Raw genomic sequence first — 19,522 nt, 5'->3', positions numbered from 1 at the left:
GAACCTAAACCAGCTCTAAAATTTGCCTGCCCGCATGGCTTACAAAGCGCTACGAGGGTGGCTCGAGGGCTGCTGCCTGAGAGGAGTTTGTGCCTCAAAGCTCCAGCAGCGTCCATAAGCTAACGTCTGGGGAACAGCATAGGAACATGGCAATCCTACATCCTCCTCCTCCGTAAAACACTCCCAGGCTCCTGGCACCAGTAGTTCACGATCTTTGACAATTCTCAACATCCTCCATTAGAAGAATTGCTCTTAACTCGTGTGTTGCCCAAAGAACCACGGCCCTCAATTTATCTTGAGCCACCATCGCCTCCTATCTACCAGTGATGTCTCCTGGTTCTACAAGGCTGTTCCACCTCCCACCACTCATGATTTCGCACCCTGCTATCAGGTCTTCCTCCAGGTGTTTCTTTTTCAGCCTGAGGACTGCTAACCAGTGCAGCTGCTCCTCACGCATAAACCCTTCCCCACCTTTCATCACCTTTGCTGCCCTTTTTCGTTCTCTCCCCGTTCTGCTGACTGCTCTCTGAGTTGGGGTGAGGGCTGCCAGCAAACTGTGAGTTTAGTGATGATGCTCTCTCTTTTGTTCTTTATTCCTCTCCTAATATTTTAGTATAGTCATTGTACTAAACACTACAGTCTTTGTCTTTATGGAGTTGATCTCTCCATTGAAATGGGGTCACAGAGCAATTTCTTTCATGGTTCTTTGGGTGTGATCATTGAGGAGATGTAAATTGGTCACTGCTGTGGTTATAAAGAGCTCTCCTTGGTCTTTTCTTCAAAGTTGAAAATTTGAGCAAGAGCCTCAGTTTTACAAAAAAAAAAAAAAGAGACAGTGGGTGAGGCAACCCGAATTTTGTTTCATTTTTAGGAATAAACTCAAACTAACTAAAGCGTTAAACTTGGCATGGCAGGAGACATTAATGAGAACCATGTGCTTTGGTATCTTGCTAAAATTTGGGTCAAAAAACCAAAATATGATTAGTTGGTAACTCACCATTGCAAGCACAGTACATGTTTCTGTTCTGATGTCCAAACAAAGGCATTTTTATGAGATCATGTCACCTTTATACCAATGTAACTTCAAAATCATTGCCCTTTTTTTTTTTTTTTCACAAATCCCTCTTGTTGTTTACCTCTCGGTGATATCCACAGACCAAACTTCTTTTGACGCTTTTATCGGCATTAGTTTTTAAGTATGACTGTGCTCCCAACTGCTCAAGGAATACAAATCAGAGGGAGCATTAAGCTGGAAATAAGCAATTATTGTGCTAATTGATTCTTTCCCAGAGACGGAGAAGGGTTTCTTGTGTGGTTTCCATATAGCTTATGCTTACCCTGATGCCAGGTGGGACAACTATAACACAGATGAACCTCAGGCAGCTTTTACTGGGCACAAGCACCAGCAGCGAGGAAGGCACATCAACACAGGCATTGTCAGTCTAAAGCCTGCAGTAATTACCGGTTTCCAGATGATCTTTTACAGCCCAATAAAGGCTCTCTGTCATGGTTTCATGCAATTGTAGCTTCTGCCAACGCGGCTATCATGCAAACATACCCTCAGGGAGAAAGCTTTCTGTCTCAAACCGTCTATGTAATGCTTTCCCTTGCTTTTTATTCTTTGCACATGTGTGTCGGGATTTAAATAGAAGGCGGTTGATTGCAAAGATCATGTGTGGAAAGACTTATATCTGAGAACGTGTAGGCCAAGAAATGGAGCTTTGCTTTGTCGGGAGCCGATATTCTACTAAGGCATTTCTGGCAACAGAACTCTCAGTCAGTAGATGCGGGTGCCAGTGCTGCCTGTGGCTCAGGATTTAGGTATAACCACTTTTCACACAAGTTTTTTGTTGCTTCGCATGTCAAATCCAAATGTTTCACTGCAAAGACAGCCATGGGCTAATCTGGGTACTGACGTGGGGATTTGGGTTCACAGTCAATTACTAATTACCGGGCACTCCAACATCAAAATTCCCTAAGCAACTTTGCAAATCTCAGCCAGACTATCTGAAATAACAGCTATTTGACCAACACCTAACTTCCTTAGACAGTTAATGTGCAATTTTCTGGTCTGACAATAACATGGTTAAAGGTCCTTTTTCCAGCCGCAGATCAAACACTTGCATGCAATCATCTATTCCCAGTAGAAGGGAAAAAAACCCCTCTTGTTTAAGAATTTTGTTTCCTGATGAATGCCTGCTGTGCTAATATCCCTAATCAAGGGTCATGAGAGCCCAGACAGTGGCAAACCCACATTCCTTAGCGCAAACAAGCCCTTCAAAATCCTTCTGGTTTTAAGGGATAGGAGAATCCTTGTTGAGAATGAGAAACAGGCTGGTTGTTTCTGCAGCATCTGGGTTTTAAAGATCCAGTTAAAATTGCCAGGGGACCTTTAAGAGTTAAACCAAAGCAATTAATCACAGTGATGTGCGTTACTGTAGGAGGATGCCTTTACAGAGGCTGTCGGAGCGTGTAGAAATCCCGTTGCAGGATTTACAGGAGACATCACGGGGAAAGGTTTGGAAATTCTCTTCCCAGAACATTTTGTGGGTGAGATGTAGGACTTCCTCTGCGAGCCAAGTAGAAGCGACCCGGCAGGAATATATCTCCATCATCCTCTATGTTTAGGTGACGTGGACTGTCAGGCCCTAAGGCTGTCCATGAGATGCTTGTACCGTGTCAGCTCCATTTGCATCTTTGCCCCTAACTAAAGTGAAGTTTGATCGCTTTGCTGACCCCAGCAGTTCCAGAAAACAGGTGACCTTGCAGCCCTGAAATTGCCTCTTTGCCTGATGTTTCACGTTTTGAGTTCATTCTAGGGCCAGTACTTAAAGGGACTGGCTCAAGGCATAGAATAACTGTATGTCATGGGATGGACCTGAGGGACCCCAGGAAGAGCTGCCTTGGAGAACCTCTAGGTGATCTCACAAAGCATACAGCAGAAAGAAGGTCACCATGTCCAGCACTGGTGTCCAGCTTGGACTTAAATTTTTGTTCTTTTTATGATTGCAGATTTTTTTTTTCCAGAGCTTGTTGACTTTGCACTTGAATGGCTGTGCTGGTAGGAGGAGGAATAGGCGCTCTGTGTGTTAGACAGAAAACCTCATGTTTGTGTCTTGATCTAACCTGTGAATGTTTTTGTTCTCCTTCAGACTATCGTACTGGTCCCTGCTTTAGCCAAGTAAATAACCAGATGTGCCAGGGCCAACTCAGCGGAATCGTCTGCACCAAGACCATGTGTTGTGCCACCATTGGGCGGGCCTGGGGTCACCCATGTGAGATGTGCCCTGCCCAACCTCACCCCTGCCGCCGAGGTTTCATTCCCAACATTCGTACTGGAGCCTGCCAAGGTAAATGCCGTGACTCCCTTATCCATCCTGATGTGCCCCAAGAGGGCAAGTGATGAATGCCTGCCAAGAGCCCCAAACCAGAGAACAGTTCTCTGTGTAAACTTTGCTAAATCCATCGTTGTACATCCCAGAGCATCACCATGGACCTTGGATCTCTCATGGGATGACCTAAGATCATCTTAGCTCACTTAAATGTTCTGGCCATGCTGTGACATTCCTCCATCCCACAAGATGTAGTGAATCAGGCTGGTGTTTCTCCAGGTTTAAAACTAAGTTACAGCCTTCCAGACACCCTCATTCTGTGGTGCTGCTGTTGTTGTTGGAGCTTCTGTCCCAGCACTGGAGCGTGATCAGTACTTGTTCAGGTGACTGGTGCTCTGGAAATTGTATTATTGGTTCAAAACAGAAGCTATAACTCCTTTGAGATCACACAAGCAATTAAAATGTACATAAATCACATGCTTAGAGGTTGCATTCAATGTCTAGGACACCCAGACAAAAATAGCAGAATCGTCCACTGACTTCCCATCAGCAGATCCCACTGGCAGCCTTTCTGCAGCTGCTGTTGCTTCTCCCCATTGATGGGTTGCAGAGATCTCCATGTAGAGTTGCATGAATTCCTTTCTGCGTCTGCAACTAATTTCAGCCTTTACCTGCCACAATCAAAAGCCAAAATTGCAGTCGAAATCCCACGTTGGCCGGTGTCTGTAGGATAAAATTGGGAAGGATGATGAGGAGAACTGTCTTGCTGTCTATTGTAATCTGCGTTTTACGGCCCCAATCTCTTCAGGACAGCTTGGCCTATTTAATAGATCTGTCACTCACTGTTAGTGCAAGCAGAACAGGAGTATAAATAATGTCCACAGCACAGGAACGTGCTGGTTCTAGCAGCAAGTACTGAGGTGCTTTGGAAAGCAGAGTGTCCCCTCAAAGTTGAGGACACCGTGGCTGCAGGGAGAGCCTTCCTGGGACAGGGCTGAAGAGCAGAAGCTTGCAGTCCATCGGTTCCCCTCTCTGCCCTGCAGCAGATGTTGCTCTCTGATGGCTGCAGGAGGACATCCCACCAAACCAATTCTCGTCCTCAACTCAGCTGTCAAAGTGGAATGAACCATGGTGGGGTAGACACATTGATGTTTGCTTTGGAAAAGATGACTATACTTTTATCTCCCTCTTGCTTGTGTAGATAAGCCAGCAATACCTTTATATCCATTTTCTATCCTTCACCTTATCTCTAATGTAATCTGATGGGTAATTGCATTACAAAATGTAAATCCACCTACTTGGAGCAAAGCTGCTTTCTTATAGCACTTTCATGATTGAACGTTCATTTGTTGCAATGGCTTCAGTTTCTAACGTCTTTGTTCTTCTTCCTGTAGACGTGGATGAATGTCAAGCCATCCCTGGCCTCTGTCAAGGTGGTAACTGCATCAACACAGTGGGTTCTTATGAGTGCAAATGCCCGGCGGGACACAAGCAGAGCGAGACCAGCCACAGATGTGAAGGTAAGACTGCAGACTTCTGCACGGCTTCACCAGACCGCTCCGCACTGGGCTCCCCGATCCGCTCTGAGAGCACAAGGGCATTTAAAAACTCAAGAATCTCTCTGCTCACAGTGTCTCTCCAAGGCTGGCAAGGTAGAGGTGGGAAAGAGCTCCCATGCCAGCCTTGATCCCAGCTTCCAGCTAGGAGGGAGTACTGCAGGCGTCGAGGCATGTTAGAAAATGTACTGCAAGATGAATTTCTGATCTGTTTATCTGCTTCCCACAGTCCAAGGCAAGGAAATAAGGACTAGAGCTTGCCCGATCTTCTCTTAAACTAGAAAGAGTTCTTTATTTCATGCAGACGTTTTCTGAAAGATATTGCATAACAGCAACACAGACTCCTTGAACAGAAGGGACCTCTGGAGGGCTTTAGTTCAACCTCCTGCTTAGATCAGGGCTGGCTTCAAAGCTAGATCAGGTTGCTCATGTTGCTCAGTTTGGTTGAGTTTTGAAAACCCAAGGCCTTTTCTTTTTGGGCTCTTGTCCCAGAGTTGCACCACTGTCATGGTGTGGAATATTTTCCATTCATCCACTTGATATTTATCTTTTTGCCACTTGCAACTTGTTGCCTCTAGTTCGATGGAGTAACTAGCAGGAAGGCAGAGCAGGAGTCGGACTAGCTGGGATGGTGATGGAATAAGACAACCAGAAATAACATCGTGGCTCTCAGTGCACTGCAGAAGGTCTGATTCCATGAGATGAGGGTATGGAGCAAGTAAATGCAGTGTTGCTTCACTGACTTGGTGATATTTTTCCAAACTGACGCGTTGACCAGAACCTGAACCTCGTCCTTGATGACAAAGCAGGCACAAAGGAAAACTTGGTATTGGGGACTGAAGTGGCAGTCAGCAGCACGTCCGTGAGCATCCCTCCTTTGAGCCAGTGGGCCGATACCGTCCCAGCCCCACAGGGGAAGCGTACCTCCCTGCCAGTCCAGGGTGGTCCGCAGCCGGCCTGCCTGCTGTGCCTGCTTTTCCTGTCCTTCCGGTTATTTTGCAGGATACGCTTTGCTCGTCTTCAACAGAGTTGTAAATGGGAATGACCTTTTCAGCCTCAGCATCTCTCTTGGAAATGACAGGGTGCTTCAGAGGCATGGTTTGTGCTCACAGTTCGGGATGCTCACAAACATTTCTGCTTTAGCAGTAGCTACAGAGCTACTGTAGCTTGAAGGCAAGCAGGGAGGAATGCAGTCTGCCTCATCGCAGCATCAGCCCTAGCCGGGTGCTGTGGGCAGCCTGGGGAGCGCAGTCAACTTTCAAACCCTCTGGAGAAGTTCCCAACCTGATGGAAGGGAACTTGGCAGAAACTACTCTTTGCCCCTTCTTCAGCACGGAAGTTGAGGAGTTTAACTATTAATTACCTTCTAAAAACAGTTCAGTAGAGGACCCAGGTGATGACTTGCAGGTGCAGCTCTGCTCCGAACATGTGGGCAAGCTGATCTGCGATGCCGGCAGGCAGATCCCCGGGTCTGGAGGTAGGACTGCAGGAAACAGAAAGGACCGGTCTCAACAGCTCAGCAGGGTCTGGTAAGATGGTGCAGAGACCTCTGCCATTTTCAGGGGAAACACTTTCCAGGTGGTCAGCGGAGTTGCTTAGAAATGGCCAAATACCTGATCCTCAGACCAGAGGATGAGTTTCATCTGGGGTGTGAAAATTTAACAATGTAAAGACCGGTTGTGGTAGTTAAGGCAGAATTCTTCCTGGTTCTGGAAGCCCCTAGAACTGTTCTTTGTTCTTGGACTCGGGCTAAGTTGCTCCACTGTATTACTTAGCTAAATTCAGGACGTGCCTAGACAGTGAGAGGCAATGTCTTGGTGTCTTGGTCCATTCCGTAAGGCACAGGCTTCTGTGTAAAACGCGGAGCACAGGCAGGATGAGGTGCAATCTGGATGTTAAACATTCACAGTGTCATCAATCTGAGCCCTCTTTGTGACAGTCTGGCTCCAGTTCCTTAAAGTCCAGTCTCAGCATCTCCTTCATCCCTGCTGGGCATGTCTCCGAGAGGTGTGCAGACCGCTATGGGAAGGACACGTTCTCCCCAGGCTTTTTGCAGCAGTTGTCGTGGGCCTTGCCATACCTTGCCAGGCAGGCTGCACCTCTCAGAAGTAGGGGAATAAACATTTGTTGTATTTTCCAAACATCTGGCAAATGAAAAGGAAAACAGCATTAAACTTTTCCTGCCTTGGTTGTTAAAGCTCTTTCCCACGTACCCTAATGAAACCCTGCTGACCTGCGTTTGCCATTTTAGGGATAAAATGTGTTTGTTGTGCTGGTGTGACTGCATCCCACCTAGCTGGGCTTCAGGCACCCCACTTCCCTTTCATTCCTCCCCAAGGTTCTGTTGTAACCAAGACAAGGCATGATGATGCACCAGAATCCAGATGTTTGACTTGGAATTTGTTTCCAGGTGGCAAAGTTACACAGAGAGAGAGAGAGAGAGAGCAGTTAAAGCGGTGAGCGTCACAGCAACCCACCCCCATGGCACGGTGGGTTTGACAGCCCACGTTGTCCCGTGGGGTTTCTCCCAACAGTCAGTTCTCAGGGAAAGGAGCATCCCTGCTTCCAGGTGACCCTGCTTCCATTGTTCCCGTACCTCCATCCCCCTGTAATCCAGACGTTTTCCTTGCTAGTATAATTGTGGTAGTCTCTGTGTCAGTGGATGCCGTGTGACCTGGGTTCAGCCCTTCAGAAAACCTCTTCCAAAGTGAGACGCCAGCTACAGAGGTTAATCCTTCGGTGGGGGATGGACATTCTTTTATGTCGAGAAGACATCTGTGTCGGTGGATCTTCCTTGGCAGGATGCCAGGACACTTCCTAAAATTTTAACAGCAGGGTTTCTCGCAGTGCTCTGGCATCCAAAGACTTGGAACCTCTAGAAGCCAAACCAGCCTTTTTACGTGCATCTCGGGTGAAGAACCGGTTCCCCGTACCCAGTGATGTCTCGTGCCAGTTTGACTGGCCAATGGGCTAAGGCTGGACTGCACGAGAACCACGGGCCCAACCTCAGGACACAAAAAGAAAAATTGGTCTTGCCTTGGTCTGCTTCACCCGTGCTGGCCGGGGACCAGGCAAAGCACATATGAAATCAGTTTAGCTGGAATCTCCTATATACCAAGATTAAAAACAATCCATTGTCTGAATCTGTCATCCAGATGCGAGGGGCCTCTGCGTGGGTCCCCGCTTCCCAGAACGCCTGCAAAAGCAGCATGATGTGGCCATAAACAGCTTCCTTTCACTCTCCTTCCTGGATGGCCATAAAAAGAGACATCTCCAGCATCTATGGTGTCTGTTCCATCACTTAACTTACCTCAAGTGCTAAGGAGACCACCAACAGAGGATGCTTTCCTTTGCTATGATTTACTGACCAAAGGGACCTTCTGTGAGAATGCCATAAACACAAGAGATGCTCTAAACAGACCGGGTTGAGAGCCTTTCTGAGGGCTTGTTTCACAGACACGAATCACCAGCACGTCCCCACCAGGCAGCCAGAAGGTGAAGAGGATGCCTTTGCGTTATCGTTGCTCCCCTCTGCACGTGTACCCCATGTGAGTCACTAAAAGTATGAGAACAGAGGAGAACAGAGAGAACATCTTGTAAGGAGTTCACCTGATGCTGATGCTTTGTAAACACAGGAAGATCTGGGCCCTGTCTCAGAGTTTGCTCCACGCTTTGATACGTCAGGAGCGAACCCTTTGGTACAGCTGATAGCGCCGAATTCCTGCTTTGCCGAAATTGTCTGTACTGCCAAAGTCACTGTATCAGTCCAAGTAACCTCCTCACCCAGCCAAGGGTTTTAACCAAGACAAGGACCGCAAAGCGTAAGAGGATATTTTCTTTAGCCAGGTGTTCTCCAAGCCTAAAATCTCAAAGCTGCAGGAGTTCCCTCGTTGAGTCTGTTTGCGCTAACTTTATAGCCGGAGAACGGAGTGCTCTCTCAGCTTGCACTGAGACCATCTTGCTTTAGGAAGAGGAGATGGTTTCCTCTTGTTTTCAGATTCCTTACCCAGGCCCAGCATCCAGGAAATATTAAAACTAGATTAAACGTCTATGTTAAATTCTTCCCAAGTTCCCAGGAGCTTGTAGTTTCTGCTTAGAAGATTCCTCCTGGGGAGTGAAGTCAGCAGATGGGATTGCGTTTGAGCCAAAGGTCAGAGCCCATGTCACTCCGTCTGCTGATTAATGATGTCTCCCTCATTAACAGCAGCAGCAAGTACCACTAATCTTCTCCGGACTGTTTATTGGTGGGAATAGGCGGGAGTAGAGATAATGTTGTTGGTTTCCCATAGTGATACTTATCTCTTAACACAAATGGCACCTGGAATTAAGGCTCCATTTTCAGTCCCTGAATCCCTGAAGAATAAAGATGCTTTTTCTTGTGCGAGATCTTCTCTGCTGATAGCGGAGGCCAGCTCAGGTCCTGATCTCCCAAGCACGTGAGGGGGCTGCAGCTGGATCCACTGGATGAATTTTGGTCAACCCCAGAAGGAAAATTATGTCCTTTCTCTATCTGTAAAACGTGAAAACGTGCACACGACATCAAGTTTGGATTTGAACTCCAATATCCTCCACGTATCCTCCTCAGTTCCAGAGTTATTTCTGCAGCTCATCTCTAACGAATGTGATACTTTCAAATAGTGGCTTATTTTATGCCTTTGTTCATTGTATTCTGAGGGAGCTCGAGGGATCGAGAGTTCCTGAGCTTGGGGCTGTGCAACATATCATGAGAAATTGCTGGCACAGAGTTGCCTGCTCGCTTTCCGAAAGATAGAGGCAGAAACGCAGCGGCGGAGGGGGTGGGACTGGGGGTGGGGAAGGGACAGGCTGCTCTCGACCAACGCTGGGGACAAGGCAAGCTTGGCAAGTGCCAGAGGACGGCGTTTATTGCATCGTTTGTATGAAAAGATGAGCAAGGAGGGCAAATGTTGTCAGTTTAGGGCTAAATTGACAGATACCGTGCCTGGCTTACAGGGAAACTGGAAAAGAGCGGGATCTGATAAGGTTTGCAGGGGAAGAAGCGTGCGAGCGCTGCGAGAAGGGCACGCTTACATCCAGCTGAATTCCTAACGCTGCTGGCAGATAAAGGATCGTAGAGGAGGGCACAAGAAAGCACTCCTGGCAAAACTGGGTGCAAAATGAAGAAAGGAAACCTCAAAGCTGAAATCAGACACATCTTCCTGCTACAAAGACCTTTATCGATAAACTGTAGGGAAGTGGGGGGTTGTTACACAGAGTGACATTTTTAAATTATACTGGAAGCAACCATAAAAATTACACTTAAGGGAGCCATTCCGTGACATGTTCTTAAGGGTGGAATCACTGACTGAATAAAGCTTTTCCTTCCATAATTTTAGTGGTTCTCTGCCAATAATTTAACTTCTTTTCTTAATAGCCCTTCCTCTACTGCGTAACAAAATGCCAGGCCAGCTCTGTTATCGGTGGGGTATGTAATGCCAGTGCCTCACCCCGGATGCTTTCCAATGCCCCCAAAGGAGTGAGTGTCTCGCATCCAAAATTGTTCCAGAACGATAACATATAAGATACAAAATAGTACATGGAGAAACGCCAGGTTAGGGAGTGAAAGGCGCTTCATGCTTTGTGCAACAAGCTCTGTTCAAATCCATCCGGGGCAGATCCTTCTTGTTGGACTTCGGCATCTCCAGGAGGAGACTCTGCCAAGGGAGAACAAATCCTTTCATTACGGATCTCACCTCTTACGCGCCCCTTTCTGTTTAGTGTTTTCAGGGTGACGTGTTAGATGCTACTTACGTCCCTATGGGCTGGGCTTTTGTCACCACCGCACAAAATTCCAAACTTGCTAATGAAGACAAAGCTGGTTTTTACTCTGTTGACTCTTGTTCGTGCTTCTGAATTGGAGGGAGCTTTCCTGCATTTTCCATGAGCCGAGCGGGTAGGCTGGCCCGCTTTCCTCACGAATGGAACACGATAGCCATTTTATTAGCGTGTTTTCAATTTTCTTACAAAATGTCTACAGAAGAGCTCATTGTTTGGATCCATTAAGCGCTCATTTCCATGGATTTGGTGTGGTTTGGAGGGTTCCATTACCCTCCTCTGTGGTTTCTTTGTGCTTTCTGGAAGGGAAGCTCTGAGAGTCCCGTGCGCTGCACGGGAGAGGGCTGATGAGGCATGACCTCTGCTACGTGACACAGAGATGTTTTCTCCATCAAGTCCTGTTTTTTTTTAGCAGATGGAAAGGTTGGGGTTTCAACATGTCTGTGGGCACCCGACTTGGATGGGCTTTGCAGTCTGCAGCTCTTTCTGAAGCTCTGTAGCCTTTGGCTTCCAGCATTTTCAGCCTTAAGGATCAGGCCAACTCCAACCCAGCGAGCTGGAGACCAGGTCCAAAATCAACGTTTGCATTGAATTCTGCCATTGTCTGAAGAGCAGAGCGCACAGAATATTGCTTTGCTTTTTAACAGAGGGTTGGAAAAGTCCTGAAGTAGCCAGGTTGGAGTTGGAAGAGTTCCCTGCCCGGCGCTGGCAGCTGGGTGTTAATGAGAGGTGTACATATCCATCCCGCCGTGTCAGGCTCTCCGTGGGCTTCAGCTCTGAATGAATCAAAACTATGAGACACTTTACAAAGAGCAAATAAAGAATGCGGTGGGGAAGAACTGAAACAACAACAAAGCCCGGAGCTCAGTTTCTCAAAGTACAGGATGTGCGAGGAGGCTTGAGAAACTCTGGCTTTTTTTTTCCTTTTTCCTGCTTTTTGGGTGGCTAACACTGCTCTCATCTGAGCTAGGATTTTGAAGGGGGAGGGGGGAGAAAGTTGCAGTTTGATTTAACCTTTTGAATTAACTCTGGTTTTCCTTAAGAATGAAATGTAGTTGCTGCCCCCACAAACACGTAGGCTTTTTCTTGGATGACTGATGCTATGTCATAAGTATTGATCTAATAAGACGCCTGCCTGTCAGCTGGGCTCCTGATCTCTGATACAGCAAACTTCAGGAGAGGTAGGCAGAAGTTTTAAGCTGTTATTTCTAGTAGTACGACCAGCATTTGCTTCATAAAGCGCTTTCCCTTCCAGTGTTCTGCAAATTGTAACCAAACGCAGACCTGTAATTAAATGACAGGGTAGGCTGTAGTGATAAAATCTCTTTCGCTGCAGGGGCCCAGGTGGGGGAAGTGTTTTCTGTAGATTTGCATTGCTGCCTTTCGAGGTTTCGACTCTTGTCTATCTTTTGCAGGGGCTCTGAGCATCAAAGAGCTAAAGGAGCGCTGCAGGGACAGAGGTGATATCTCTGCTGCTTGCTAAAGGCGGCCGAAATCTCTGGCTAGCTGAAAGATTTGTTTTAGAGTTCCTAAGAAGGCAAACAGGAATGACTCTTCCCCTCTTGATATATGAGTGTAAACCTGCCCTATGCACTTGGGCTTAATTTTGTGCGTGTTGAAATGGAGGTTTCACTTGATTCCTCAGGACTCAGAGTCGCAGCCAAAGTAAAACAGAGGATACTTGTGTTTGTTACCGGTTGTGTGGGCAAAGAGGAGAGGTGGAAGCTCATTATTGCTTTGACCACATGAAGCACCCACGGGAGGGCTCTGTCCGTACCATATGTCTCCCTTCAAAAGGCAGCTCGGCTCATCTTACTTAAACCCATAGAATGTCAGTGTCTATCGCCGAACTGAGTGGGATGAATGTCGCCGTGTCTCACTTTGCAGGGAAAAATCATCACTGTTAGGGCACAACTCTTCAGCTCTGTTCAGACATTTCCCTTCAGATGAGATGAATTACTGCCTGGATGAGATTATCTCTTTCTGCTGAGTGTAAATGGCGTCTAGAAAAATTCTGATGGAGATGCCTGCTCCGTAACCACCTAACACATCTGGCCACAGCTCAACACGCACCACTGCCCAGATGATTTCTGCAGTCTTTTCCTCTACAGGTCTAACAGCGTAGACTCTCTTATACCTCGTTTTCCTCAGAACAAGGTGGGGGCTTTGTGGTGATGTGAATTAACTGTCATTGTCAGATGTCTGTGGCAATCCCAGCCCGCAGCCAAGGCTGGCGTAGTGGGGTCGCAGTGCCTGGGAGGCAATGGCAGAAGGCTCCCGGCAGCCTTTCCAATTTTAGAGAGAAGGATGAAGTTTGTGAGGACGTGTCTGGAGGATTGAGGACAATGCTTACTCCATGAGAGTCACCTCTGTGCAGCCAGATTTCATGCCCCCTTGTCCTCCCTTGGATTTGTGCCTGCGCTAGGGAATCCTTTCACATTGCTGGGTGAATTGAATCCATCCCAAGCCTTGGAGAACTAGCCCTATCCCTGGGTGTGTAGGCCAAAGATTATTTACCATTGGTGAATATCTGTCTGCTTCATTCCGGCTTTGAATTTATAATGTCTAAGCTTCAGTTTTCATCTTCCCTTTTTGCACTGCGCTCTCAACATCATCTTTGTGTGTCTCTTTTCTATGATCCCGGCACATCCTCACAGTTTCTTGAATAAAGTCCTTCTAGTCCCTTAGGGTCAGGTGGGTTTTTCCAGGCCTCAAGTCATCCCCGGGACTCTGAACCCCTCCATTTTGATAACACCCTGTTGTAAGAGCTGGGACTGTACGGAGCCGTGGCATCCAGGAATGATCCTGGTTAAGAGGTAACATCACCTACCTGCTTCTGCTCAGTGTTTCTCCCATACATCTTCAGGGCTGCACTAGCATCGCTAGCCACTGCATGGCACTGTGAGATTGCAGTCAGACATTTAGAATCACAGAATGGTGTAGGTTGGAAGGCACCTTCAAGATCCAGTGCCACCCCCTGCCCTGGGCAGGGACACCTCCCACCAGCCCAGGTTGCTCCAAGCCCCGTCCAACCTGGCCTTGAACCCCTCCAGGGATGGGGCAGCCACAGCTTCTCGGGGCAACCTGCCCCAGGGGCTCACCACCCGCACAGGCAAGAATTGCTTCCTCAGATCTCATCTCAATCTCCCCTCTTCCAGTTTAAAACCATCACCCCTCATCCCATCACTCCCCTCCCTGATCCAGAGTCCCTCCCCAGCTCTCCTGGAGCCCCTTTAGGGACCGGAAGGGGCTCTGAGGTCTCCCTGGAGCCTTCTCTTCTCCAGGCTGAACGCTCCCAACTCTCTCAGCCTGTCCTCACCGCAGAGGTGCTCCAGCCCTCCCAGCATCTCCATGGCCTCCTCTGGACCTGCTTCAACAGGTCCATGTCCTTCTGATATTGGGGGCTCCAGAGCTGGAGGCAGTACTCCAGGTGGGGTCTCACAATTCCCTTCCTAACTCTCAAATTTTTCTCAATTTCACCCTGGACAGGACACAGCTCACCACCCCTCTGGGTAGCCCACACCCATTCCTTACCAACATTTCTTGCCCGTTTCTCACTGTGGCTCATATCCATCATCACAGCCAGGTCTTCTGGCTCCCAACACAGATTTCTTCCCTTCATCGCTGAACTCTGCTAGATGAGCTCTTCACAGCATCCCAGACTGGTGGGGGTTGGAAGGGCCCTCTGGAGCTCCCCCAGTCCACCCCCACCAGAGCAGGGGCACCTCCAGCAGTGGCAGAGGACGGCGTCCAGGCGGGTTTGGAATGGCTCCAGAGAGGGAGCATCCTCCATTCCCGGTCCCAGATGAGAGGTCTGTGCTGTTCTGCCTTTTTTTTTGCAGATTAGTTCTTGCCCTACGGCAACTCTAACCTCCACACATGCTAATGCCATCAGGCTGTGGGAGGCTGTTACAGTGTTCACATCAGAAAAACCCCCTCGAAGGAGCAGACTTTGACCAGTTCCTTCTCATTACTTTCCTGCCAGCCCCAGGCAGCGTCTGAATTGCATATAAAAATCCCCTTATCCATTCACAACAGGACGATAGATTTAAAATACAATAAATAAAGTAGCTTAACAGAAATAATTTATTTTGCCAGTTGCATAGACACATTTTTGTTTGCCACTGTAAAAACTCTAGGGCAAATACTCCTTCTGTCTTTTACCACCACCTGAACCATGACCACCAACCGACTGGTTTGGGTGGATTAATTAGAGGTGGTATCTAATTCCATCTCTTCTGAAACAGATTTCGGTTGGCAGAAAAAACCTCTACAACTCTGATCTCAGACAAGTCCTTAGAGGCAGGTGCCCCACAAGCATGGCTGGGCCCTATACATTTAATTATATTGACAATTTTGGTCAAAATTTGTGGAAAATGGATTGCCATTTTCAAAATCACTGATTTGCCACTCTGTTCCCTTTGGTTTCTCAAGTTTCAGATCCCAAGTGATAGCTGCACACAGAATTTATAGGCTGTCTCTCTCTGTACCATCTGTATAGGTACTTGTTGAATTTTCTGCTCTGTTCTCACCCTTTTCTGTCACAGTTTGGCTTTCGTTAAGCTGCAGCTTTCAGGCTTTCTGTGTGGTTTCCCATCAGTTGTTAACCAGACCTTTCACAAGGATATGAAGCTCTTTAAATACTCGGTATAAAATGAGCCAAAGAAATAATTAACTCGAGAATTTTCTCAAGGTTGCAATAAAAATGGCTTGGAAAGTTTGGAGAACTCTACAGTTCTCAAGCAAACCCTATAGCGTCTCGTCTTTCCAACTTGGTTCTTCCAGCGTGGATTAAAATCTAACTCTGAGCGAGATTTCAAATAGAAATGCTCTGTTTCGGGGTCCAGACTCGGGCATCCAGGACCGTGGCCATGGGGCTAGTCTCCACGTGCGGATTTTGGTGAGGGTCTGCCGTATCTCCTCACTAGACAGATGCTTGTAGAGCCCATCATGAGTTCAAATGGCAGGAGCTACGTCACTGGGGTGGTTGCCTCAGAATTCCGGTACTTTTGTAACCCTTCTGCAGTCATTACCATACATCTGGGCGCTGTCCCGTCCCTCTGATGTCTGAGTCCAGATGTTGCGCTTTGACGAAATCGTGTTGCAGTGTCCTTATTCTCCATGCTCTTAAACGCAGCGAGGTGCACCTCCCTGGTATGTTATGTGGCCGCGCACATGGCGGCGGGCGGCTGGGGAAGCAGCGTGTGGCAGGGCTTGCTCACGGCGATGGGGTTGCTTTGATTGCCATGGATAATTAGGCGTGATCTCTCCGAGGACTCAAAGTATCTCTCTGTCTCACCAATCTTCCCTGTGAGGAGAGAAATAGTTCAACCTATGGCACGCTCGTGGCATTGCTATGCAAATCAGCTCACGCTAAAATAGGGACGGCTGATTGAGGGGCTGAACCCGTAGAGCGGTATGTCCGGACCCCCCTGACTGATAGTACGGAGGCATTTTTGCCTGTATGTACTTGTCTTAAAACGAAGCAAGTCTCTCCTCTGTGGAGGAATGGGGTGAATAATGCAGGAGCCCAGTGCTCTTTCAAACCATGATGTTGTCTCTGATGTTGCATCCCCGCGTTCAGTCACGCGGAGGGACCTGCTGTCCAGCCAGTCCTGCACCCGCACAGACGCGTTTCTCTCCTGAACCTTCCTTTGTTCTCCGAGGAGCTCAACGTTTTAGATCAGCCTGCCCAAAGACCTGTGCTGTCAGCAGAGATAAGCAGAGGACCGCATGAAGCCACTATCTGGGGGACTCTTCTTTCTTGTTTTCTGTGCTGATCCGCTGCTGGGAGGCCACTTATGCTCTCAAGCATCCCACGACAACCCGTAACAGCAGCTACCGTCCTCTGTGATCCCAGCTCTGGGCCTGGATCCACGCTGCAGATGGGAAAGGAGATGGTTTGCAGGGAAACATAGTCATTGTTGGTTTGTTCTTTTCTAGATGTGGATGAGTGTGGCGCAATCCCGGGCGTGTGTGATGGCGGCGAGTGCACCAACACAGCGGGCAGCTACGTGTGCACGTGTCCTCGTGGTTTCATGACCAGCCCTGATGGATCACGCTGCATTGGTAAGGTGCTAAAGAGATCTCAGGATCCCAAATACAGGGAGCGATCACACTCCGAAACCCAAATCTGGTGATTTGCAAGTCACTATCTGGTGATCACCAGATTTGCAAATCAAAGGGCACATTTCCTGCAATGGCTGGAAAATGCTCTTTTCCACTGCTGTCCTTGCGTGTGCCACGGCGAGCATGGTCTGTCCTGGGCACAGGTTTTGATGCTGTTGCAGACCAGGGCTTCCTCCGTCTCCGTAACTTGGGCTGCAGTCGCCTCAGCGCTTGAAGTGTTCGACAGGGGGTTGCTGGAGAGGCTAAGGGGTGGACTGGGGTGGAAGGTGTCTGGCTGGGATGGTGGTCTGTTTGAAGAAGGATCCTTGTGCTCCTGCATGCAGAACGGCAGCAGCGAGTGGGAGAATCCCCGACGTTACCCCTTTTCTCCTGCATTAGATGTCAGCTGGAGGGAGACACCAGTACCTCCATTAGGACTGAACTGCAGGCACAGTGTGTGGTTGTGGAGGGTGTAAGTCCCAGGGAAGGTTTGCAGACCTTTGCAGAGAGACCCAGAGATGGGGAACACCACCATGACATTCATCCACTTGCTTTGCAGAGGTGAAGGGGGGAAAGATTTGCTCCCTGTGTTTGCATAACCAATGCAAATAAACGGTGTCTTTTATCATCTCCTCCTCCTTCCTGCTTGGGCCACGATAAACCTCTGCTGCCCCAAAGCTAATAATCAGTAGGGCTGTGGACTCCATTGGCTTCATCTCGCTGAACTCAGCCTTTCGGGAGCGAGTTGTCCGGACCCCCCTGTAGAGGTGCTTCCCAAGCCCAGCCCGGGGCACCGCACACCCCTCTTCCTGCCCCCGCGCTGGACCTGCAGCTTTCCAAGGCTGTCGTCTAAGCGCATGACCTGGGAAGCCCACCTTCCTCCCACAGCATCCCGATTCTGGCCACAAAATGACTCCCCGGCTCACGTGGAAATCACCACTCCTGCAATCCCCATCCTGCAGACTGCACGAAGGGCTTGGTGGGGCTGGTGTGTGCCGCTCCACCGGCTCTGATGTACCTGTCCCCCCCCTTCCCGGCTCAGTTCGGCTCGAGGTGACTGTATTTCAAAGCTTCCCAGAACCCGCCTGACTCCAGGCAAGTTTCCCCGGACTGACGAGCTCCTCCTGCCTCCAGATTACAGAGCCCGGAGTGAATCTTGCATGTTTAACACATCAAAATTCCTTTCCAAGCCTTGTAAATATTTGATGGTCCATTTCTCTTTGTAACAGACAACAGTTTCTGTGATAAATAGATCAGCGCTCTGTTTACTTGCTCTCAGCAGGGGCACTTACTTCAGTGAAAATGAATCCCAGGGTTTGTCTCACTGATCCGAAAGTTCGTTCGCCTTTAGAAAGGCGAGGATGCAAGGATTTGCAAAGAGCAACTGTAACAGGAAAGGCAAAGATCGTTGTTAGCGCAATGGAAAATGGCAGGTACAGCTTTCTCTTGAAAGTCCTGGAAATTCATACAGAAAAAAAAAAAAAATATCCAAAATTTTTTATATCCACAGAACCCGGAGTAAAAATTAATCCTGTTCTAGTTCCGGAAAGAAAAGTGTTGTAAAGTATAACGTACGAGTCACCTTGTTTGGGAATCTGATAGATTTTAATGAGAATGAAATTCTTTTCCACCCTGTTTCCCAGAGCCTGCCATAAGCCCGGAGGGGTGTGACGGCTGTCGGATGAGTCATATGGACATCTCTCCACTTTCCTTGAAACCTTCTTCAAGAAATGAAAACTAAATAAAATTAGAAAGCCCAAATTTAAAAATAGTCCAAAGCTTAGTTAGCTGCAGTGGACTATGACTGCGTCTGAACTCAATACATCATGCTGTAGCCATTTCCCTGAGCTAATACGCGCTGCTCGCCTGCTGTCACGTTTTGGGACAGACAATATTTTTTCTGGCAAAATGCAGAGTTACCATTGGGGTGGTGTTGCCCCGGGATCCGGATTTTGCAAACCCCGCTTCCAGCGTCTGAGGGGGTTTTACTGCTCGTTTGGAGAGTTTGTGGCAGTTTAAGCTCACAGTTTACACCCTGTGAAATAAATCAAATAAATAGTTTGTAAAATTGAAAAATAATAAATAACGCGGCCGCCCTTAAAGCACAAACAGCGTCAGGAGAGAGCGGAAGAGATTGTCACGCTGCCGCCTCTCAGGTGTTTAGACTGGAAGTGACCGCGGTGTCTCATACATCACGGGGCACCAGCACTGCCTATGCGGTGACTTTATGGTGGCAACCTTGATATATTCCCATCCCTTTCCCCTCCCTTTTTAGTAAAGTAAACACCTTTTTATTGCATTTGAATAATCTCCTGGAGTTTTGCAGCTGAAACAGCAAGACACCGAGCTTGACTTGATCCCAAATCTCATTAGCTGCTTTCACTGCCTTCCTCAGTGAAATGCAAACAGCCGCGTAGCTGGAGAAAGTCCGTCATAGTTTGAAACGAACGTTTATTGAATGATTCAGCCACCTGTGCTTGACAGAAAGAATCCAGTTCCACACGTGTTCATAACAGTTTCATTCATTTTATGCTTGTAAAAGACCGGCTCGGTGTTTTGCAGGCGGCAGAAGGATCTGCTCCAGCAGGCTGGGAGCTTTTTTTTTTTTTTTTTCTCTTTTTTGGTACAATGGGTTGCTTTTCAAGAAGAGCTTAAAAGAATGATTTTCAAATGAGAAAAATGGCCTTTCAGATGCATTTCCAGACACGCACACCATGTTCGCTGCGAGTCAGC

The 19,522-nt window shown here is 48.1% G+C and overlaps 1 protein-coding gene across 1 annotated transcript in view; it reads left to right on the top strand.

The window, feature by feature from the left end:
- The window catches only part of LOC104282767 (fibrillin-2-like), a gene marked incomplete at its 3' end in the record, with an annotated part of 106,314 nt that overhangs the window by 45,425 nt on the left and 41,367 nt on the right, over positions 1-19,522 (top strand). The window contains exons 6-8 of the mRNA XM_009880890.1: positions 3,153-3,350; positions 4,727-4,852; positions 16,625-16,750. Coding sequence (XP_009879192.1) covers positions 3,153-3,350; positions 4,727-4,852; positions 16,625-16,750 — 450 coding nt within the window. The remainder of the gene's footprint in view (positions 1-3,152; positions 3,351-4,726; positions 4,853-16,624; positions 16,751-19,522) is intronic.

Source organism: Charadrius vociferus, unplaced genomic scaffold, assembly GCF_000708025.1.
Source record: "Charadrius vociferus isolate BGI_N301 unplaced genomic scaffold, ASM70802v2 scaffold2003, whole genome shotgun sequence".
NCBI classification, from domain to species: Eukaryota; Metazoa; Chordata; class Aves; order Charadriiformes; family Charadriidae; genus Charadrius; species Charadrius vociferus.
The sequence above is the reverse complement of the archived record's forward strand: the minus strand, read 5'-3'. Positions and strand labels throughout refer to the sequence as shown.